The sequence below is a fragment of the Pongo pygmaeus genome, chromosome 17 (assembly GCF_028885625.2).
Source record: "Pongo pygmaeus isolate AG05252 chromosome 17, NHGRI_mPonPyg2-v2.0_pri, whole genome shotgun sequence".
Taxonomy (NCBI): Eukaryota; Metazoa; Chordata; class Mammalia; order Primates; family Hominidae; genus Pongo; species Pongo pygmaeus.
Window position 1 is genome coordinate 89,317,284 of NC_072390.2, and position 25,330 is coordinate 89,342,613.

At 36.9% G+C, this 25,330-nt stretch overlaps 1 protein-coding gene across 6 annotated transcripts in view; it reads right to left on the bottom strand.

The window, feature by feature from the left end:
* FBXO15 (F-box protein 15) overlaps positions 1–25,330 on the bottom strand; it is a 75,582-nt gene that overhangs the window by 25,085 nt on the left and 25,167 nt on the right. For 5 of the 6 annotated variants that reach the window (XM_054461266.2, XM_054461268.2, XM_054461267.2 and 2 more), the window contains one exon: positions 24,940–25,082. In XM_054461266.2, the coding sequence (XP_054317241.2) occupies positions 24,940–25,082 (143 nt within the window). Of the gene's footprint in view, positions 1–20,363; positions 20,848–24,939; positions 25,083–25,330 lie in introns of those variants that run through there. The other variant, XM_054461270.2, reaches the window with a different exon arrangement.

Genomic DNA, 25,330 nt, shown 5'->3' on the forward strand with positions numbered 1-25,330 from the left:
AATTGAGAGCATAAATAAAAAACAATCAAAACTTCAGGAAATAATGAGTACACTTAGAGAAATGCAAAATGCTCAGGAAAGTCTCAGCAATGGAATTGAACAAGGCAGAAGAAAGAACTTCAGAGCTCAAAGACAAGGTTTTTAAATTAACCCAATCTAACAAAGACACAGAAAAAGAATAAGAAAAAATGAACAAAGCCTCCAAGAAGTTTGAAGTTATGTTAAATGACCAAACCTAAGAATAATTGGCATTCCTGGGGAAGAAGAGAAATCTAAAAGTTTGGAAAACATATTTGGGGGAATAATCGGGGAAACTTCACTGGCCTTGCTAGAGACCTAGACATCCAAATATAAGAAGCTCAAAGAACACCTGGGAAATTCATCGCAAAAAGATCACCATCTAGGCATGCTGTCATCAGGTTATCTAAAGTTAAGACAAAGTAGGCCAGGCCCGGTGGCTCACACCTGTAATCCCAGCACTTTGGGAGGCTGAGGCGGGCAGATCACTTGAGGCCAGGAGTTCAAGACTAGCATGGCCAACATAGCAGAACCCCATCTATACTAAAAATACAAAAATTAGCTGGGCGTGGTGGCACATGCCTTTAGTCCCAGCTATTCAGGACGCTGAGGCAGGAGAATCACTTGAACCCAGGAGGTGAAGGTTGCACTGAGCCAAGATTATGCCAGTGCACTCCAGTATGGGCAAAGAGCGAGACTCCATCTCAAAGAAAAAAAAACAAAAGTTAAGACAAAGGAAAGAATCTTAATAGCTGTGAGGCAAAAGCACCAGGTAACCTATAAAAATCTATCAGATTAACAACAAATTTCTCGGCAGAAACTCTACAGGCTAGAAGGGATTGGAGCCCTATGTTAAGCCTCCTTAAACAAAACAACTATCAGCCAAACATTTTGTATCCAGCAAAACTAAGCTTCACAAATGAAAGAAAGATACAGTCTTCTTCAGATAAACTAACACTGAGAGAATTTGCCACTATCAAGCCAGCACTACAAGAACTGCCAAAAGGAGGGCTAAACCTTGAAACAAACCCTGGAAACACATAAAACAAAACCTCTAAAAGCATAAATCTCACAGGACCTATAAAACAAAAATACAATTAAAAAAAAAGGTATACAGGCAACAAATAGCACACTGAATGGAATAGCACCTTACATCCCAATACTAACATTGAATGTGGCCTAAATGCTCCATTTAAAAGATACAGAATGGCAGAATAGATAATTCATCAACCAACTATTTGCTGCTTTCAAGAAACTCACCTAACACATAAGGACTCACATAAACTTAAGGTAAAGGGGTGGGAAAATACATTCCATGCAAATGGACACCAACAGCGAGCAAGAGTAGCTATTCTTATATCATACAAAACAAACTATACAGCAACAGCAGTTTAAAAAGACAAAGGGGGACATTATGTAATGATAAAAGGCTTTGTCCAACAGGAAAATATCACAGTCCTAAATATATATGCACCTAACACTAGAGCTCCCAAATTTATAAAACAATTGCTACTAGACCTAAGAAATTAGACACACAGCAACACAATAACAGTGGGAAAGTTCAGTACTCCACTGACAGCTCTAGACAGGTCATCAAGACAGAAAGTCAACAAAGAAACAATGGATTTAAACTATACCCTGGAACAAATGGACATAACAGATATTTACAGAACATTCTACCCAGCAACCACAGAACATACATTCTATTCATCAGTGCATGGAACTTTCTCCAAGACAGGCCATATGATAGGCCACAAAACAAGTCTCAGTGAATTTAAGAAAACTGAAATTATATCAGGTACTCTCTCAGACTACAGTGGAATAAAACTGGAAATCAACTCCAAAAGGAACCTTCAAAACCACACAAATACACAGAAATTAAATAACCTGCTCCTGAGTGAGCCCTGGGTCAACAATGAAATCAAGACGGAAATTTAAAAATTATTTGAACTGAATGACAAAATGAGACAACCTATCAAACCTCTAGGATACAGCAAAAGTGGTGTTAAGAGGAAAGTTCATAGCCCTAAATCCCTACATCAAAAAGTCTGAAAAAGCACAAATAGACAATCTAAGGTCATACTTCAAGGAACTAGAGAAAAAAGAACAAACCAAACCCAAACTCAGCAGAATAAAGGAAATAACCAAGATTAGAGCAGAACTAAATGAAATTGAAACAAAAAAAATACAAAAGATAAATGAAAGAAAATGGTGGTTCTTTGAAAAAATAAATAAAATTGATAGACCATTAGCAAGATTAATCGAGAGAAAATCCAAATAAAAACAATTAGAAATGAAATGGGAGATATTACAACTGACACCATAGAAACAGAAAAGATCATTCAAGGCTACTATGAACACCCTTATGCACATAAACTAGAAAACCTAGGCAAGATGGATAAATTCCTGGAAAGATACAACCCTCCTAGCTTACATCAGGAATTAGATACCCTGAACAGACCAGTAACAAGTAGTGAGATTGAAATGGTATTTTAAAAATTACCACCAACAAAAAAGTCCACGACCAGATGGATTCACAGCTGAATTCTATCAGACATTCAAAGAATTGGTACCAATCCTATTGACACTATTCCACAAGATAGAGAAAGCAAGAATCCTCCCCAGATCATTCTATGAAGCCAGTATCACCCTCATACTAAAACCAGGACAGGACATAACCAAAAAAGAAAACTAAAGACCAATAGCCCTGATGAACACAGATGCAAAAATCCTTAACAAAATACTAACTAACTGAATCCAACAACATATCAAAAAGATAATCCACCATGATCAAGTGGATTTCATACCAGGGATGCAAGGATGGTTTTACATAATGCAAGCCAATAAATGTGATACACCACATAAACAGAATTACAAACAAAAATCACATGATCATCTCAATAGATGCTGTAAAAGCATTTGACAAAATGCAGCATTGCTTTATGATTAGAGCTCTCAGCAAAATCGGCATACAAAGGACACACCTCAATGTAATAAAAGCCTACAAGGAAAACTACAAAACACTGCTGAAAGAAATCATAGATGACACAAATAAATGAAAACACATCCCATGCTCATGGATGGGTAGAATTGATATTGTGAAAATGACCATATTGCCAAAAGCAATCTACAAATTCAATACAATTCCCATCAAAATACCACCATAATTCTTCACATAACTAGAAAAAACAATCCTAAAATTCATATGGAAACAAAAAAGAGCCCGCATAGCCAAAGCAAGACTAAGCAAAAAGAACAAATCTGGTGGCAACACATTAACCTGATTTCAAACTATACTATAAGGCCATAGTCACCAAAACAGCATGAAACTGGTATAAAAACAGGCACATAGACCAGTGGAACAGAATAGAGAATCCAGAAACAAACCCAAATACTTACAGTCAATTGATCTTGAACAAAGCAAACAAAAACATACAGTGGGGAAAGGACACCCTATTCAACAAATGTGCTGGGATAATTGGCAAGTCACATGTAGGAGAACGAAACTGGATCCGCATCTCCTGCCTTATACAAAAATCAACTCAAGATGAATCAAAGACTTAAACCTAAGGCGTGAAACTATAAAAACTCTAGAAGATAACATTGGAAAACCCCTTCTAGACATTGGCTTAGTCAAGGATTTCATGATCAAGAACCCAAAAGGAAATGCAATAAAAATAAAGATAAATAGCTGGGACTTAATTAAACTAAGAGCTTTTTCAAGGCAAAAGAACAGTTAGTAAACAGACAACCTACAGAGTGGGAGAAAATCTTCACCATCTACACATCTGACAAAGGACTAACATCCAGAATCTACAAAAATTCAAACAAATTAGCAAGAAAAAAACAGTCCCATCAAAAAGTGGGCTAAGGATATGAATAGACAATTCTCAAAAGAAGATATACAAATGGCCAACAAACACAAAAAAAATGCTCAGCCTCACTAATGATCAGGGTAGTGCAAATCAAAACCACAATGCGATAACACCTTACTCCTGCAAGAATGGCCATAACCAAAAAATCAAAACATAACAGATGTTGGCATGGATGTGGCACAAAGGGAAAACTCCTATACTGCTGAAGGGAATGTAAACTAGTACAACCACTATGGAAAATAGTGTGGAGACTCCTTAAAGAACTAAAAGGAACTACCATTTGATCCAGCAATTCCACTACTGGGTATCTAACCAGAAGAAAATAAGTCATTATACAAAAAAGATACTTGCTCATGCATTTTTATAGCAGCACAGTTCACAACTGCAAAAATGTGGAACCCACCCAAATGCCCAGCAATCAACAAATGGATAAAGAAACTGTGGTGTATATGTATACAATGGAATACTACTCAGCATAAAAAGGGATGAATCAATGGCATTTGCAGCAACCTGGATGGGACTGGAGACTATTATTCTAAGTGAAGTAACTCAGGAATGGAAAACCAAACATCATATGTTTTCACTCATAAGTGGGAACTAAGCTATGAGGATGCAAGGGCATAATGACACAATGGACTTTGGGGACTCAAGGGGAAAGGGTGGAAAGGGGGTGAGGGATAAAAGACTACAAATTGGGTTCATTGTATACTGCTGAGGAGATGGGTGCACCAAAATTTCACAAATCACCACTAAATAACTTACTCATGTAACCAGATACCACCTGTTCCCCCAAAAACCTGTGGAAATAAAATTTTTTTAAAAAAGAAAAGCAATTCAGAAATGTATCAGAGAAATTTAGCAAACAGATTGAAATAATTATAAAAAGTAAAACAGAAATCTTGGAACTAATGAATACATTTGCTGAACTGAAAAATTCATAGGAGGCTCTCAAAAACAGAATGGATCAAGCAAAGGAAAGTATCAGTGAGGTAGAAGGCAGGCCTTTTGAAAATACCTACTGAGAGGAAAAAAGAAAAAAGAATGAAAAGGAATGAAGACTGCCTACAAGATATAGAAAATTACCTCAAAAGGCCAAGTCTAATAACTATTGGTGTTCGATTGAAAGTTGAGCAAGAACAAGTAGTAGAAACCTTACTCAAATAAATAACAGAAAACTTTCCAAAACTTGAGAAAGATATATCCAGGTACAAGAATACTAGACAACACCAAACAGATTTGACTCAAATAAGTCTACTCCAGGACATATAATAATCAAATACTCAAAGGTCAAGCACAAAGAGAGGATCCTAAAAGCAGCAAGAGAAAAGAAGCAAATAACATAAAAGAGCACAAATTCATCTGGCAATAGATTTCTCAATAGAAAGCATACAGGCCAGGAGGGAGTGAAATGACATTTCCAAAGTGCTGAAATAAAAAGAAAACTGCCATCCAAGAATATTGTATCTGGAAAATCTATCTTTCAAATATGAAGGACAGATAAAGTATCTCCCACACAAACAAAAGCTGAGATAATTCACCAACACCAGACCTATCTTATAAGAAATGCTCAAAGGAGTTATTCAGTCTGGAAGAAATAAATACTAATATGTGAAAAGAAAACATTGGAAGATAGAAAACCTACTGGTAAAATTAAGCACAAAACTCAGAATATTCTAACACTGTACCTGTGGTGTGCAATCCATTCATAACTCTACTATGAAGCCCAAAAGACAAATCTATCAGCAATAATAACTACAGCAATGTGTTAGGAGACAGGTAATATAAAAATATGTAAACTGAGACAACTAAAGGTCAAAACATAAGGTGAGGAGTGGTAATTAAAGTATGTAATTTTTTTCTCATTTCTTTATTTGTGTCTATTCTTTTCTTTGTGTTCTAAGTTTTCATCTCTTTAAAATAACTTGTTATATCTATAAGATGTTTTTATAAGCCTCATGGTACAAGAATGAAAAAACCTATTAATAGATTAACTAAAAATAAAAAGCAACAAATTAAAATATTCTACCAGATAATATAACAACAAAAAAAGATAGGAAGAAAAGGACAGAAGAGTTACAAAACAACCAGAAAACAAGCAACAAAGTAGCAGTAATAAGTGTTTCCTTATCAGTAACAACACTGAATGTAAATTGACTCAAGTCTCCAATTAAAAGGCAGAGTGGCTGAATGGATAAAGAAATAGAACCTAACTATATGCTGCCTACAAGAGACCTACTTCACCTATGAAGACACACGTTTACTGAAATGAAAGGGTTAAAAAAAGATATTCCATACAACTGCAAACCAAAAAAGAAAAAGTGTAGCTGTGCTTCTACCAGATAAAATAAACTACAAATCAGGATAAAATAGACGGTAACAATGGAGAAAGAAGGTCACTAAATAATGATAAAGGGGTCAATTTGGCAAAAGGATACAACAATTATAAATATCTGTGCATCTAACAGCAGAGCTCCCAATTATATAAATCAAATATTAATAGATCTAAGGGAAGGGACAGGATACAATACAATAATAGTAGAGTGCTTTAACATGTCTGCACCATCCCATGTCCACTGCAGCACTATTCACAATAACCAAAATATGGAATTAATCTAAGTGTAAATCAATGGCTGAATGAATAAAGAAAATGTGAAATATATACAAAATTAAATATTATTCAGCCACTAAAAAGAATGAAATCCTGTCATCTGCAGCAACATGGATGAAACTGGAGGTAATTAAGTAAAATAATCTAAGAACAGGAAAACAAATATTGCACGTTCTCACTTACATGTGGGAGCTTAAAATGTGTATCTCATGAAGACAGAGAGTAGACTAGTTATTACTGGAGGCAAGGAAGGACAGAGATGAGGAGAAGTTAATGGGTACAAATACATAGTTTGACAGAAGAGATAAAACCTAGTGTTAGACAGACCAGTAGCGTGACTAGAGTTTATGATTGCCTATTATATATTTCAAAATAGTTAGAATTAAATAATTCAAATGTATCTAACATAAAAACCCTTAAAATGGTGAACATCACAAGTATATTATTTGATCTGCAAAAGTTATATAAATGTATTATCACATGTATCCTAAAAATATATACATCTATTAGGCATCAATTTAAAAAAATTATTTCCCAAAAGATTTTTTTTTTTGAGATGGAGTCTTGCCCTGTCACCCAGGCTGGAGTGCAGTTGTATGATCTTGGCTCACTGTAACCTCTGCCTCCCGGGTTCAAATGATTCTCCTGCCTCAGCCTCCTGAGTAGCTGGCATTACACAGGTGTGTGCCACCATATCCAGCTTATTTTTTTGTGTGTGTATTTTTAGGAGAGGTAGGGTTTCAGCATGTTGGTCAAGCTGGTCTCAAACTCCTGACCTCGTGATCTGCCCACCTCAGCCTCCCAAAGTGCTGGGATTACAGGCATGAGCCACTGCGCCTGGCCCCCAAAATATTTTTGTAAATGCAATATGTGTGAAGCATAATAAAACAAAGAACAATAAAGCAAGGAGGTATGTCTGTAGTTGGAGGGATAGATGAAAATTCCAAATAAAAATATATCCATTCCAAATTAATACAGATTTAATATGAATCTGCTCAAAATACAAAGAAGATATTTTAAAATCTGGCCAGGCGAATATTAAAAACATCTAAAAGCATAAATGGATAAAAATAATCAAGAAATCTTTGATAAAGTTCATTAGTAAGAAATTTTATATTGGGAACATATTTTCATGACAAAATGAACAAGAAAAGCTTGAAGTATCTTCTTGCGCGGTAGAGATAAAAGAAGGTGCACTTATTCTTAACAGACAAGAATAATCCTAAGAGGCAAGGGTACAGGAATCTGTAGGCTATGTGTAATTTTTATGTTAATCAAAAGGAAGCATAGGTTGAAAAAGGAGAAATAATCTAAAGAAAATATAGCTGAGTATTCGCCTTTTATTCAAGAGTAGAACTTACCATATTTACAAAAATTTGAAAGATGCAACATTAATTATTGACATGCAATTAAAAACCTCTGAGATTCAAAACAATATATACAAAATTAGAAGGCAAAAGATAAAATGGGAAAAGATTTTCAACAAATATAATGCATATAAATCTTATAAACATTTAAAACAATGGAACCAATTGAACATGAATAATGAATATTCAATTAGAAAAGAAATATGATAATGAACAACAATAACAGCACCAAGCACATTTGAAGCATTCTTTAGTACCTCATAAGGTAGGTACTAATGTTTTCCTTATTTTGCAAGCAAGGACACTGTGGTAATTGACTAAAGTTACACACATAGTAAGAGGTGGTATTGAAGTCAGATCCTAAGAAGATTCCCCTTAAACAGCCTGCAATATGGTTGCTATAAAAACCATAAACCTCTGTGATAGTCAATTTTTAAAATAGTCAACCTAACATTCAGGCATATGCAAATTTAAAACAATCAGATGTCCTTTTCACCTCTCAAATCAATAGATATTTTTCAAAATAATGGTCATGATAACAGTGCTATAATCATGTAAAGTGGATACTAAATGTCCAACATTAGGAGAATGGATCAATAAATCATAAAAAACCCAAACAATGAAATATTATACAAATTTTTAAGAACTATTTAGTGGCATTTGAAAAACACTCACAATGTAATTTAAAAGGAAAAAGAATGTAATATTGTTCACATAATGTTGTCTAAGGATATAAAGAGAGCTATATATGTGAAAATGAACCAAAATATAAACAATAGTTTTCCTGAATAATTATTTGCTTCTTTATAATTTCTACATATTCTGAATTTTCAAATCGCATAATCAAAAAGATAATTGTTTTTTGTTTTATTTCACTTTCAATTGACAATAACTAAAGATATTTATGGGGCACACAGTGATATTCTGAAAAAAAAAAAAAACAGGAAATTCTGTCATTTGTAATAATATGGATGAATCTAGAAGACATTATGTTCAGTGAAATAACCAAAGAACAGAGAAACAAATACTGCATGATCCCACTTATATGTGGAATTTCAAAAGCTGAAGTCAAAGAAGACATTAGTTTTTTTTTAAAGTATTTTAATAGCAACTCAGATAAAAAGTAAAATGTGACTGGTTTCCAGCCCATTTTTAAAAACGTTGGAAGTCACCACTCCATCCTAACAAGTAAAAATCAAGTCTTGTTAGATCTATAAGAAAAGTGAAGTCACAGGGCAAACCACCGTCCCAAAATTGGAGAGACATACAGAAGAATACAGAGAGTCGTAGCTCTATTGAGCCAAAACCTCCATAGGAACCAGTATTAAAAAAAGGGAAACCTGAGCTGTAAATGATAAGCTGCTAGAGACTCAGTGTGAGCAAGTCTGAGAGTTTAAAAACTTCAGGGGGACCCAGTCAAGGGGTGTGGGCACACTTATGTGAGTTTTACCTCTAGGAGCTTCACCTGGTTCTTACAGTGAGTATCAGAAAAATATTCCTCTATTCCCCTGGAAAAGGGAAGGGAAAGTAAATACCAAAATATACCAGAGCATTCTGTGCCACTTAACAAGGCTTTTCCTCAAGAGAAACTAACTAGAGAATATCCTACTAGGGGAATTATCAGAGCCTAACCTACCTGAAGGAAGAGAAACACTAAACCGCAGCCCCTCCCTCCAGCCATTCTGGAGGTTGTAAAGTGGGAGACTGAGAAGCACCTGTGAAGTTCACAATCTGGGGTCACAGGCTCACTCAAAGACTGAGATCTAACCAAAGGACTAGAGAATGCTTACCACACACACACACCTTACCACCACATTACTATTTTTTGTGGTTCCTTTTACCCAGGACATCATGTCCAGCTATCAAGAAAAAATTACAAGGCATACTAAAAAGCAAAACACACAGTATGAAGAGACAGAGCAAGCATCAGAACCAGACTCAGCTGTGGCAGGGATGTTAGAATTATCAGACTGGGAATTTAAAACAACTATGATTAACAGACTAAGGACTGTAAGAGATAAAAAAAATTTTTTTTAAAAAGACAGCACACAAGAATAGGTAAGCAATGTAAACAGAAAAGTGGAAACTCTAAGAGAGAACCAAAATAAATGCCAGAGATTAAAAACCCGGTAACAGAGATGAAGAATACCTTTGTGGGGCTTATTAGTAGGCTAGAGCTGAGTAAATAATTTCTGAACTTAAGGATATTTTAATATAAACCTCTAAAATTGAAAAGCAAAGAGAAAAAAAAAAGATGAAAAAAAACCCAGAACAGAATATCCAATAACTACAAGAAAATCACAAAAGGTGCAATTTACATGCAATGGAAATACCATAATGAGAAGAGAAGGAAACGGAAGAAATACTTGAAACAGTTAATGACTGAAGATGTCCCCAAGTTAAAAGTCAGACATCAAACCATAGATACAGGAAGCTCAGAGAACACCAAACAGGATAAATGCTCCCCAAAACTACACCTAGGTGTATAATCTTCAAACTACAAAAAATAAAAAATGTTAAGATCCTGAAAGAAACCAGAGGAAAAGAACACATTACCTATACAGGAGCAAAGATAAGAATTACATCTGACTTTTCCTCAGAAACCAGGCAAGCAAGAAGAGAATAGAGCAAAACATTTGAAGTATTAAGTGTTGAGAGAAAAAATCCACCAATGAAGAATTCTCTACCCTGCAAAATTATCTATCAAAAGTGCAAGGGAAATAAAGGCTTTCTTAGAAAAACAAATATTGAAGGAATTTGTTGCCACTAGACCTGCCTTGTAAAAGAAGTTCTTCAAAGAAAAGGAAAATGATCATCTGACAAACGGCCAATATCCAGAATCTACAAAGAACTTAAACAAATTTACAAGAAAAAAATAACCCCATCAAAAAATGGGTGAAGGATATGAACAGACACTTCTCAAAACAAGACATTTATACAGCCAACAGACACATGAAAAAATGCTCATCACTGGTCATCAGATAAATGCAAACCAAAACCATAATGAGACACCATCTCACGCCAGTTAGAATGGTGATCATTAAAAAGTCAGGAAACAACAGATGCTTGAGAAGATATGGAGAAACAGATATGCTTTTACACTATTGGTGGGAGTGTAAGTTAGTGCAACCATTGTGGAAGTCAGTGTGGCAATTCTTCAAGGATCTAGAACTAGAAATACCACTTGACCCAGCGATCCCATTACTGGGTATATACCCAAAGGATTATAAATCATGCTACTATAAAGACACATGCACACATACATTTATTGCGGCACTATTCACAATAGCAAAGACTTGGAACCAACCCAAATGTCCATCAATCATAGACTGGATTAAGAAAATGTGGCACATATACACCATGGAATACTATGCAGCCATAAAAAAGGATGAGTTCATGTCCTTTGCAGGGACATGAATGAAGCTGGAAACTATCATTCTCAACAAACTATCACAAGGACAGAAAACCAAACACCGCATGTTCTCACTCATAGGTGGGAGTTGAACAATGAGAACACATGGACGCAGGGCAGGGAACATCACACACCAGGGTCTGTCAGGGGATGGGGGGCTGGGGGAGGGATAGCATTAGGAGAAATACCTAATGTAGATGACAAGTTGATGAATGCAGCAAACCAACATGGCACATGTATACCTATGTAACAAACCTGCATGTTGTGCACATGTACCCTAGAACTTAAAGCATAATAATTTAAAAAAAAAGGAAAATGATAAAGGTCAGAAACTTAGATCTACATAAAGAAATAAAGAGCACTGAAGGAATAAGTGAAAAAATAAAAGCTTTCACTTCCTTATTCATAATTGACCTAACAGATAACAGTTTGCCCAAAACAGTAGTAGTAATAATATATTCTAATACATATACATATGTGTGCATATATATATATATGTATATATGTTTATGTATAACTGAAATGAGAAACAGCAATACAAAGATTGGGAGGGAGGAATTTGGATTATTTTGTTATTATAAGGTATTTGCACTACCCGTGAAGTGGCAGAATGTTATTTGAAAGTGAAACTGGATTTGTGGTAAATATGGTAAATTGTAAGGCAACCACTATATAAGTTTAAAAAGAAGTATAAGTGATATGCTAAGAAAGAAGACAAAATGGAATCATATAAAATGCTCAATTAAAACTACAAAATGCAGAAAAAGCATAGAATACATAAACAGGAATAAAGAACAAAAGTAACAAATAGAAAACAATAACAAATATGGTATATATCTCTCCAACTGTACTGATAATAACTTTAAACACCAGTGGTCTAAATATACCAATTAAGAGACAGAGATTCTCAGAGTTGGTAGAAAAAAAAACAAGACCTAACTATATATTGCCTAAGAGAAACTCACTTTAAATGTAAAGATACATACAAATTAAGTGGAAGGAAAAAAATATACCATGCTAACACCAATCAAAAGAAAACATAAGTAGCTATCTGTCAGACAGAGCATACTTCAGAGCAAGGAAACTTACCAGGTATAAAGAGGGGCCATCACATACTGATAAAGAGATCAATTTTCCAAAATGCCATAACAATTCTTAATGTGTATGTGATTAACAACAGAACATCAAAATATCTGCAGCAAAAACTAATAGAACAGCAAAGAGAAATAAACTAATCCACTATTATAGTTGGAGACATCAACACCTCTCTATCAGAAATTGACAGATCCAGCAGGCAGAAAATCAGTAAGGACATAAGTGAACTCAACAATGTCATAAATCAACTGGGTATGGTATAATGGATATTTATAGACTACATCATACAACAAGAGCAGAATGCACATTCTTCTCAAGCTCACATGGAACATTTACAAAGATAGACCACATTATGGGCCATAAAACCATAAAACACACCTTGGCCAAGTGCGGTGGCTCGCACCTACAATCCCAGCACTTGGGAGGCCTAGGCAGGCACATCACCTGAGGCTCTGTCTCCAAAAAAAAAAAAAAAAAAAAGAAAGAAAAACAAACATAAAACACACCTTAACAAATTTACAAGACTGGAAATCATACAATGTCTGCAAACTGATACAATTAAACTAGATATCAGTAACAGAAAGTTAGCTGGAAAATTCCAAAGTACTTGGAGACTGAATAACAGATTTCTAAATAACACATGGGTCAAAAAAGAAATCCCAAGAAACAATTTAAAATGTTTTGAAGTAAATGAGAATGAAAACACAACAAATTTTGTGGGAGGCAGTAAAAGCAGTGCTTAAATGGAAATTTATGGCATTAAATTCATATATTAGAAAAGAAGAAAGATCTGAAATCAACAATCTAAGCTTTCACACCTTAAGAAACTAGAAAAACATTAGCAAATTAAATCCAAACTAAGAAGAAAAAAAAGAAATAATAAAAATTAAAGCAATAATCAGTAAAATTAAAAACAGAAGATCAATGCAGAAAAATCTATGAAACCAAAAGCTGGTTTTTTGGAAATAACAATAAAAGCAATAAGCATCTAGCAAGGTAAACTAAGAAAAAACAAGAGAATACAAATTGTTAATATCAGAAATGAAAAATGGGAATATCATTGTAGCTCCCATGGATATTAAAAAGATAATAGGAGAATACTATGAACAAAGCAATGCCCACACATTTGATAATCTAGATGAAATGGACCAATTCCTTGAAAGACACCATCTGCCAAAATTCACACAAGAAGAAATAGATAATCTGAACAGGCCTATAGCTATGAAAGAATTGAATCAATAATTAATAACCTTGTAAAACAGAAAACACCAGGCCCAAATGGGTTCACTGGTAAATTCTACCAAATATTTAAGGAAGAAATAATATCAATTCTCTAAAATCTCTTTCAAAAGATAGAAGCAAAGGGAATACTTGCTAACTCATTCTATAAGGCCAGCTTTGCTCTAATTTCAAAACCAAAAACATTGCAAGAAAAGAAAACTACAGACAAGTATCTCTCATGAATAAAGATGCAACAATCCTCAACAAAATATTGGCAAGTCAAATTCAACAATGTAGAAAAATAATTATATATTATGATCAAGTAGAATTTCTCCAAGGTCATCACAGCTGGTTCAACATTGAAAATCAATTCATGTAATCCATCACACAACAGGCTTAAGAAGAAAAATCACATGATCATAACAATACATACAGAAACAGCATTCAACAAAATCCAGGAAAAAACAGGAATACAGGGGAACTTTCTCAACTTAATAAAGAATAGCTACATCAACCCTGTAGTTAACATTGTGCTTTATGGTGAGAAACTCGAAACTTTCTCATTAAGATCAGGAACAGAGCAAGGATGACTCCTCTCGTCAGTGCTTTTCCACATCATCCTGAAAGTCCTAGCTAATGCAATAAGACAAGAAAAGGAAATAGAAGGTATCCTGATTGGGAAGGAAGAAATAAAACTCTTTGTTCAGAGATGACATGACCGTCTTGGTAGAAAATCCGAAAGAATCTAAAAGAATGGCCAAAATCCAGGACACTGACAACACCAAATGCTGGTAAGACTGTGGAGCAACAGTAACTTTCATTTATGGCTGGTAGCAATGCAAAATATTACAGTCACTTTGGCAGACAGTTTGGCCAGTTCTTACAAAATTAAACGTACTCGTACCACATGATCCAGCAACCACACTCCTTGGTATTTACTGAAAGGAGTTAAAAACTTGTGTCCATAAAAACCTGCAAATGGATGCTTATAGCAGCTTTATGCATAATTGCTAAAACTTGGAAGAAACCAAGATGTCTTTCAGTAGATGAATAAACTGTGGTACATCCAGACAATGTGATATTATTCAGCACTAAAAAGAAATGAACTATCAAGCCATGAAAAGACATGGAGAAAACAAAAATGCTTGTTACTAACCAAGAGATGCTGGTCTGAAAAGGTTAATACTGTATGATTCCAACCATATGATATTCTAAAAAAGGAAAAAGTATGGAGACAGCAAAAAGGCTAGTGGTTGCCAGGAATTAGGGAGGAGGGAAGGATGAATAGGTGAAGCTCAGAGGATTTTAGGGTAGTGAAACTGCTCTGTATACTACTATAATAGTGAATACAGACCATTAATATTTGTCCAAACTCATTAAATGTATAACACCAAGAGTAAACCCTGCCATAAACTATGGTAGGACCTTGGGTGATTATGATATGCCAACATTGTCCACTCTAGTGCGGGATATTAATAATGGGAGAGGTTATGGTTTTGTGGGGCAGAAGCTATATGGGAAATCTCTGTACCTTCCTCCCAGTTTTGCTGTGAACCTAAAACTGCTCTAAAAAGTACAGTCTATTTTTAGAAAAACTCAAATGATAGAAGCAGCATACTTTGTTATTTAAGATTTACCTCCCTTAGATTCTTTAGTATTCCTCTTCCTCTCAATACTGACAAAAATACTACAACATACTGCACCATGCAAAACATTTTTCCTTCAGCTTCTGAAAATTGGTAATCATTAGCCTGATACAAAGATCAAATAAATATACATTTCTTCATACTTTGCATTGCTGATCAGGCCCTTTGGCAAGCTCTATTTACACTTCAAAGACACAACTGGACTATTTCCTGTCTTCTCTTTCACAGGGTGGCACCATCACCTCATCAAAGTGCTCGTGGACAGCTATGCTGAAAATAGTTCAAACAGCAGGCCTTATACTGTCAATTCTTAGGAAGAACTGCTTGCCAGCCTGGCCCTTGGATGTGGTCTAGGCATTTGGATTTCAGAAGTGTTCTCACCCACCATTCCCTAACCAGTAAGGGTGGTCCCTGTACCTAAACAATTTGTACAGTGTGGTTAATGCTGAACATCCTCTTTGCTTCTGAGAGTCGGGAATTCTGCTAGTGCCAGGCAGAGACTGCCTATGTGACAAACCCACAGTAAAAACTCTGGGTGCTGAGTCTCTAATGAGCTCTTATTAGAGCTGTCTAATGATAGACAACATTTCACACGTCTGGTCACAACTCATTCTTGGAGGAATTAAGAGCACTTTGTGTTGGCTCTATGGGGAAGGACTCTTAGCTTGCACTGGTTTCCTGCAGACTTCACCCCATGCCCTTTTTATCTTTGCTGACTTTGTTCTGTATCCTTTCACTGTCATAAATCTTAGCCAATAATGCAACTATATCCTGAGTCCTGGGAGTCCTCCTAGTGAATCACTGAAATTAGGGAGCCAATGTCATCTATTTACATTTCCAAAAGAATAGAAAACAAAAGGTATACAGAAAAACCCACAGGCACTGTTATAAGCTCACCTTAAGTTTTCATTTACAAATTGCTCTTTCAGTATTTCCTTCACTATTTACCCACATTCCCTCTTTCCTCTCATAAATCCAATTCAGATAGCAAAATATTTCTTCATCTAAACTTCTTTTTAGCTTAATTTTAGTGGCAATACACAAAGAAGCAGGTAACGATATGTGCAAGTCTAGGGATCATACATTTTTCTTTGAAAAGAAATTAGATCCTTTTTAAAATTTTCAACACAGCCATGACTTGACAAAGTGGCAGAACACATAAAAATACAAAGAAAGGACACCTCCCAGTTCCTTGGAGAAGGAGTATGACAAAGTTCCAAGGAGAAGCAGTCAAATAAACCCATAAGGAAAAAATGAAAGGATATGGATCCTTTTCATTCACTATCAGGTAGTGCTGAAAGGTCAAAAAGCCTTTCCCTAGACACAGCTTCTTACTGAGGAAGAATAATGTCTAGAAGTATGAGCGATATTTTATGGAATTAGAGGACCTAGGGTCCTCCTAACCACGCCAAAATAGAACACCCTCAGATCTGAAAGGACAACAGAGGAAGAAAAGTAGAGCAAGACTTAGTGTCCACTGGCCTGGGAGCTGAGCCCGCTGGAGACATGTCAGAACTCAAAGCTAAGAGACACAAGCTGTTGCCTCAAAATGGATGACTGCAGCACTGGCTAAGCTGGGAGATGTTGCTGGTCAGCCAATGAGGTGACACTTATTTCTGGGCATTTACCACTGAGTCACTTTGGAAATACCCCTCCCACTCTGTGACTTGAGAACCTAATCCCAGGCACCAAGAGTTAGCTGGGTTCTTCTGGTTTGTTTTTAGTAACAGACATTGAAAAAAAATCAAAGGACCTTGTACCAAAGTTCATGGCACAGAGTTAAGAAAATAGAACTAAGGGATATTTTGTTCAGAGAAAATATCGTGACCAAGAGGTAGACGACGTCAAATTGCCAGAACTCACTCTGAATACTTCATTGGGATTGTTCTGCCTGAAAACAAACACAAATCCTTTGATTATTTGCATTCCCTACATATTCAATTCTAGAGATCCTTTCAGCCAGCATAAGGCAAATTATTCTACACAATGCATTCTATACTTTCTAAAGAAATACATATATATCTTTTAAAGGATGAAGATATACACTGATATGTAGATATACCATAATGTATAATGTATAATCAAAATAGCTACTCATTACTTTTTCTATGAGTCTAAGATTTATTAAAATATGGATAAAGGGTTTATGTATACAAAAATAATTTGACAGAAAAATCTGGATCTGCAAAAGATGTGAAAGATGTTTTGCTCCACTCCCCTGGGTATCTATTTCTTTAATGATACTGTACTTTCTCGGTCACTGTAGTTTCAGAGTGGTTAACATCTGCTAAGCCAGCCCCCTCTCAATCCGTTTTCAAAACTTAAGACCTGGATGGTGATCACACAGGTGTTTTCTTTACAATTATCTGTCTTATGCATTTCTCTGTGTGTCATTTCACAATACAAAGATGTTTAATTACCAAAAAAAAAGGAAAAGCAAGGGAACAATTAACACAACAAACAGAATGGTGGTTCCCTCTGGCAGGAAAAGAAGCAGATGAGAGCAGGTTGGGGACATGCAGGCAGCTTCAAAGTTTGTGGTACTGGTCTATTTCTAAACTGTGGTGGCTACATGATTTTTTATTGTATTGTTTTTCTGTAGCCTGTATACATAGAAAAGATTATACTTTCTCATTAAAAATCTGAAACAAAATTTCTCAGCCATTTCATATGCATATGTGCATTTCCAAAGTGATTTTAGACTCTACTTTGCAAGTTTGATAATAAATTTCTATTGGGGTTTTTAATAGGATTGCAATGACTTGGTGGACTTAATTGGAGCATCCATAAAATCCCTTATTCAAAAATAGAATTCTGGAAATGTCCATACAGAATGACCAAATTCTGGCTCTATTAATAAATTATGTCATAGTTGAAGTTTTATCCTTTCCACTCAACCCTACTATCCCAGCCTGGACCCTCCCAGTAACCTGTCTGGACACTGCAACTGGTCACTTCATCCCCACCCCAGCTCCTCCTGGTGTGCCCTTCCTCAGAACCTTCCAGAAATCCCTCATGCCACCCCTCCCCACTCATGCTTGTGCCTGGATTCCCAAGCCTCTCTCTGTCCCTAACCCTATCAGGCAGGGATCACATGGAGGCAGAGCTTCCCTCTGTGTGGCCCATCTCCTGCATTCAGTAACTGTTTGTTAATGGATGAACCCCAAACGACCCAGCCTCTCATCCCTTTACTTCCTGCAGCTCCCTACAGCCTGCCTGGTTAGTGTCAAACCAGGCTTCACAGGTCTCTCGGAGGATGAAGAGAGCAGAGAGCCACCTACATTCCAGAGACATGATGACAGAACATTTTATCCTTGATAGGGAGAAAGTCTTTTTTAAAAAATGGGGGCAAAGTGATTTATCCCCAAATGCAATGACATAGCTGAAATTTACTAAATATACCACATGGTACCACAAGAGAGTTTCTCAAAAACTACAGAGGACATTCTATTTGTATAATACTTTTAAAAATGTTACAAAGACACTCTGATGGCAACAGCGCCCTCTGCTGACTCCTAGTAGTGCAACCATGGGAAGTAGAAATATATTTGAGTCCACCTTGGAAATCCTACTTTGTCATCTTTTTATTGGGGGGAAAATCATACAAGGCGAATTATTCCTAACTCAGTTTCCCATTCTACTTCATTTAACTTAACCTCTTATGCGTTATAACAATCATATAACCATCAAGGGATTTATTAACGTTAACACAAAATTGGCTTAAATGTTACTCCAGCAAGTCAGTAGCCTACTCTGACCACACTTACAGTGCCAAAACTTTGGAAATACACTGACAGTCACACACACAAGAAGATACACTCTAAAAGCACATCATTTAAAAGGCAAAAATATACAGGAAGTATATTACAGGAAGCAGGATGTACCCAGCTCTGGAGTCGCGCGGGCCTGAGTGCAGACTGTGCCACCTACTAGCTTTACAGAACAGAGACCTGACTCTCTACCACCTTCTGATTCCTCATCAATAACATGGGGAGGTAAAAGTACCCACAGCTCAGGCTTGCTGTGAAGAGGAAGTGAAATACTTAACACAAAACATTTAGCAGAAACCTATAATGAGTGCTCATAAATTTTCCCTATTATTATCATATTCATCATTATTAAGGGCATATTTTAAGTATGAGGAATGCAATATAAAAATTAATCAACGTTATGCTGTATTTGTTTGCAATAATGAATGGCGAGTCCTCTTCTCTGAAGTTCTAGATATTCCTGAGACACACCCAGCACCTAACAAGCCCTAACTCCTCAAGAATAGAGTGATGGGATAATTCTACATGTGTATGGATTCCAACATACATAGTTCTACATATATATTTCTTTCTTTTTTGAGACAGGGTCTTGCTCTGTTGCCCAGGCTGGAGTGTAGGGTCACAATCATGTCTCACTGCACCCTGGAACTCTCGATCCTCCCTCCCTCAGCCTCTCAAGTAGCTGAGACTACAGGTGCATGTAATCATGCCCAGCTAATTTTTGTATTTTTTTGTAGAGACAGGGTTTCACCATGATGCCCAGGCTGGTCTGGAACTTCTGGGCTGAAGTGATCTGCCTGCCTCAGCCTTTCAAATTGCTAGGTACAAACATGAGCCACCACACCACATCACATAAAGGTAGACCAGGGTGTGGTGGCTCATGCTTGTAATCCCGGCACTTTGAGATTCATAATGTTAATAATGTTAATATTCCCCTTGATGATTTTATGACCTGTGTATATACACAAATATATGTGTATATACACGTATATACACGTGTATATACGTGTATATACACACACACGTTGTATAAACATCAAGGGGTCTATTAACATTATACACACAGAGAGAGAGAGAGAGAAAGACAAAGAAAAATGATTTTTTAATGGCAAATAATGTTATAAATGAATAAATTCTGTATAAAGACTGTACAGGAGTTCTCTGTACAATGTAAAATTATTTCAAAGTGAACATTTTTAAAACTGAAAGTAATATAATAGTGTCTTGAAAGCAATTTTTATAGAATAGTTGGTATTCTGCAAAAACTATGTCTTATAAGCCATCTCAGATGAGAAACGGCACAAGTTCCTGATGTTTGCCTTGTAATGAGAGGATGACATAGACACCAAGTACCTAAACACAAATTTCATTTTTATTTGTGTAGCCAAGTAACCTGCCATAGATACAAAATAGAAAGTACTCTGCCAGACGTTGAATTTGTGAGGCTTTTTCTTTCCAGAGAGAAGTATGCAGTCACGTACTTTAGAAGGGGAACTCTGATGCCCTTCCTCTGGGTTGTAAGCGAAAACGAATCAAGGCAGTGGGGGAAGACCAGCAGTGGCAGCTCTGGAACAGCACAATGGCCTAGGAACTAGGCCCCACCAGCCTCCTGGGGCCTCCCCAGACCCTGGGAGGCGGGATGAGGGCAGGGCTTCCCACTCCTGGTGGAGAGGCTCAGGCCCTCGCTGTCGCCTTGCTTTGGTCCCACAAGGAGGGCCAGCCTGCAGCTCTGCTCTGCAGCATCCTGAAGCTGCATCTTTTCCTCTAGAGGCAAGAGAGAACTGCAAGAGCTTTGGCCAAAAAGATCCTGGCCAATGCGGCTGAGCATCCTTTAGCTAAAGAAACAGAAAGAACTTTAAGGTAACAGGCCCAGAAGAGTCTATCTAAGAGCCCCTCAACTGCCTGGCCTTTGGGAGCCACCCATTCTCTTTGTGGTATTTATGTGTAAGCCTACTATGTGCCAAGACAGTCCTGAACAAAATAAACCAAAATACTGCCTTGTGGAAGTTACTTCTCTTAAACACATAAACTACCTAAATAAGTAAACTCAGTGTGACAGATAGTGCTATGGAGGAAAATTGAGGCAGGCAGGTGAGAAATGGGGAGAGTGAGGGCTTCTAGGTGTAGCAAAGTGGGTAAAGCCTCACTGAGAAGCTGTCAGTGAATCAGGCTCAGAGAGACATGACCCCCAGGACCCATGCTGAGATCTGGGGCAGTAACACTGCAGGCAGGAGGGGTACACCAAGAATGTGAGGCCAGAGAAAGCCTGATACAGTCAAGGAACAGAGAGGAACTCACTAAAGCTGCAGCAGAGCTAGAGTGGGGAGGACAGAAAAGGATAAGGCCAGAGAGGGGATGGCAGCAGTGTGGACTGAGGTGGGGGAGGCAGAGTGGGGACACACAGGGCTCTGTAATGGTTCACAAGGTTTAAAGGGGAAGGAGAGCTCTGAGGAGCAGCTATGGCTGGGACCAGCCAGCCATCTCACCTCATCTCTGTGGAAATCGCATCTTGTTCCCCCATTTCCCAGGCCAGCTGCTCACAGTGGTGGCACCAGGTCAGGCTAGATGCCCAATTCAACACTCCATCAGGGTTGCAGCCATGGAGAGCAGAGCCTCAGTTCTCTGCTAATACTGGCATAGAAGGCACAGCATTTCTACCCTTGGTGTGCATTAGGGCACACTGGGAGTACCCTCAACAATGTACACAGTGTGTACTTAGTCAAAGGGATATCATAGTCTCCAGTGTTGATGAATATAACAGAGCTTTAAAATACACATGGCAAAAACTGATAAAACAGCAAAAAAGTACACAAATTCACTGTTAGAGTTGGAGATTTCAACACCTCTCTCTAATTGATAAAACAAGTAGGCAAAAAAATATCAACTCTCTCAACTGATATTACCTAATTAATATTTTAGAACACTCTATTCAACAACAGCAGAACAAATTCTTCTCAAGTACACATGGAACATATACCAAAATAGATCGTATTCTGGAACATACAACAAATTTCAGACACATTTTAAAAATTCAAGTCATACAAAGCACATTTCCTGACCACAACTGAGTTAAATTAGAACTCAGTAACAGAAAGATCTCCAGAAAATCCTCAAATATTTGGAAACTAGATTACACATTTCTATCTAACCCATATATCAAAGAAGAAATAAAAGGGAAATTGGAAAGTATTTTAAAGTGAATAAAAATGAAATAAAACAGACTTTGTGGGATGCCACTAAAGCAATACTTAGGTGGAAGTTCATAGCACCAAATGTCTCAATATGATAATATGAAAGTTCTCAAATCAGTTATTTCCACTTCTCCCTTTAGAAACTAGAAAAAGAGCAAATTACAACATAAGCAGAAAAAAAGTAGAAAGAATAGAAATCAACACGCAAATCAATGAAATGCAAAACAAAATAATACAGAAAAAAAGTCAATAAAACCGAAAGTTAGGTCTCTGAGAGGATGAATAAAATTGATAAACTTCCAGCCACACTGATCAGGAAAAAAAAAAAAAATACAGGAATTACCAATATCAGGAATCATGTCATGTCACTAGACTCTATAGACATGAAAAAGATAATAAGGGACTATTACGAAGAACTTTATGCCAATAAATTCAGCAACTTAGATAAAATGGACAAATTCCTTAAAAGACAAAAAATACCAAAGCTCACTCAAGAAGAAATGAATAACCTAAATATCTCCATTTCTTTGAAAGAAAAGGAAACTGTAGTTAAAAGTCTTCTCATAAAGAAAGGTCCAGGCTTGGATGAATTCTACCAAACAAGGAAGAAATACTACCAATTCTATGCAAAATCCTCCAAAAAAATCCAAGAGGAAAGAATACTTCCCAACTCATTCGATGAGACCAAAACCTCACAAAGAAATCACAAAACAGCTGGAAGATAAAATGAAAGAGAAGTAACAAGAATTAAATACTTCATAAATATCTTAATAAGAAATGTGCAAAACTAGTATGAAGAAAATTCTGAAACACTCCTAAAAGACATAAAAGTATTTGTAAACAAACTGAAAGACATTCCACATTCTTGGATGGAACAATTCAACAACAAAGATGTTAATATACCTGAGGTTAATATGTGGAATTGTATAATTCTGATAAAAATGTCAACAAACACAAGAAAACCTAGCAATCTTCCTGAGCCAAAAAGCAAGGAAGACTCAAAGACAAACGGGATATCTACAGGACACAGAAGCAGCCCGAAGCAGATCCCACCGACCAAGTAACTTCAAAAAGAAATATCTATAACTGACTATAAATTACTGAATAAATAAATATCCAAGAGTCCAAAGTGACATTAAACAAGGGTGGGGGCGAGGAGGAAAGAAGAAGAGCTCACATTTCTTCCACCACAGGAGATGACTAGGGCATCAGTGAAACCGTGCTCCAGCGTTAAAGAAGCTAATGACTAACAGAAATGCTTCAGTTTGCAAGATGGCAGATAAGAGGCAACTTACTAAAATGATAAAACACCCTCCACTTGTAAGATAAAACTGGCTGAAATCAGTCGGAACCAATATGGCCAACTGGAGTTTTCACAGATGGAGCTTTCTGACATCACAGCCTGAATTCCCACCACATGTTTCATATTAACTCCTCCTGAATTTGCAAGTGACCCATGAGGGCATGGAGAGGTAACAGCACCATGCCTGAGGACTTTCCAGACCTCCCTTTCCTTCCACCAATCACCTACTAATCCCAGAATCTACTCCCTAAACCTTTTCTAATAAAATTACTGCATTAAAGCCAGCATGAGGAGACAGATTTGAGCTGGACTCCTGTCTCCTTATTAGTGGGCCAGCCATAAAAAGCTTTTCTTTTCTCAAAAACCTGGTGTCACAGTATTGGGTTCCAGCACATCAGGCAGCAAGCCCCTTTTGCTCTGTAACATCAATTTCTTCATCTGAAAATTGGCAGTTAAAAGGAAAGAATTAAGCATTTGCTCTGCCTTTATAGAAGTTCACCCAGGTGATAAGAGAAAGTTCTTTACAAAAGCTCAGTTGATAAATACAGAAATGGTGACCTAATTGGAAAATCAACATTTTTAAACAAAATATTTGATTTAGGCAAAGATCATTAATGGGTGTCAAGTCCACTCGATGAAAGACTTTGGAGGACCAGGATATTTGGAAAAGAATACTTTTAATAATGAAGATATCTAGTGGTCACCATCTTAACCAGATGATAAAACCTGGCATTACTAATAATGGGCAACCTGACATTATATACCTCTCAATATAATGCAAAATGAAGTACATAACTTCCCTTTTAAAATATTTTTACCAGAAATGTTAAACTTGAATCTAAGCAAGTCCTTACATGAAACTCCAAGTTTACAGGCTACAGAAGAATGAAACCAAAAGGAAATAATCAGGTAAGTTAGAATGGGGCATTCTCCACTCCCTCGTTTTTCCTGCTTGGCATAAGCCCCCTCCTTTCCTCTGTCTGCCCCAGCCTCTGTCCTGGCTTTGGTAGGTGTGGCAAACAGTGATGCAGTACGTAGAGGAGAAAGGCTGGTTTCTCTTGACTAATCCTGGAGCGGCACGGGCCCTGCTGGCAAATTTACCACATTCCTTTGAGAAAGAAGGGAAAAAGTCTGGGGAAAGCAGAGAGCATGGAAAAATAATAAAGAAGCATCAGTAGAGAAGATGAGTAGGGGCTACCCCCAGGAGGTGGCATTGAGAGTGATGGTGGTGAAGGAGACAGAGCCAGTGCTGAAGAGACTCAGTCCAGTGAGGACCTTCACAAGCCCTGGGATGACACACGGGTCTGGGAGGATACTGCTGCCAAAAGATTATAAAGTGACCAGCGAGGGCAATTCTTAACTTGGACATCAAAATTGGTTCCCTCAGCTCAACCTTTAATTTCATAATGAAATAAAAACTAAATTAATTTCACCTTTCTTGGTGAAGAGATTGCGAAATGTACCACATAGGAAGAAAACCCCACCGCTGTGCAGATCAACATGGAGTTGGTAGCCGTGCAATCCATACTCGGGGCTATCATCCAGAAAGGGGCTATGTGGAGGCAGTTCATAGGGGCTGAAAAGCAAAACAAAAGAAACATACAAATTTGTCAACGCCAGGGATAAAATTCTTGGTTTGAAAATACTTTTAAAAAAATTACCATCCATATCAAAGCACTACCTCCTACAAATAAAACTCCATAGGATTCCCTATAATCTTCAATACCATGAAGTTAAAAGACTGCTCAATGTTCCTTTTACCAACTTCTATAAAAACAGGCAATGATGTGAGTTCTGTAGGCAGCCACAGCCCAGCACGGGTGC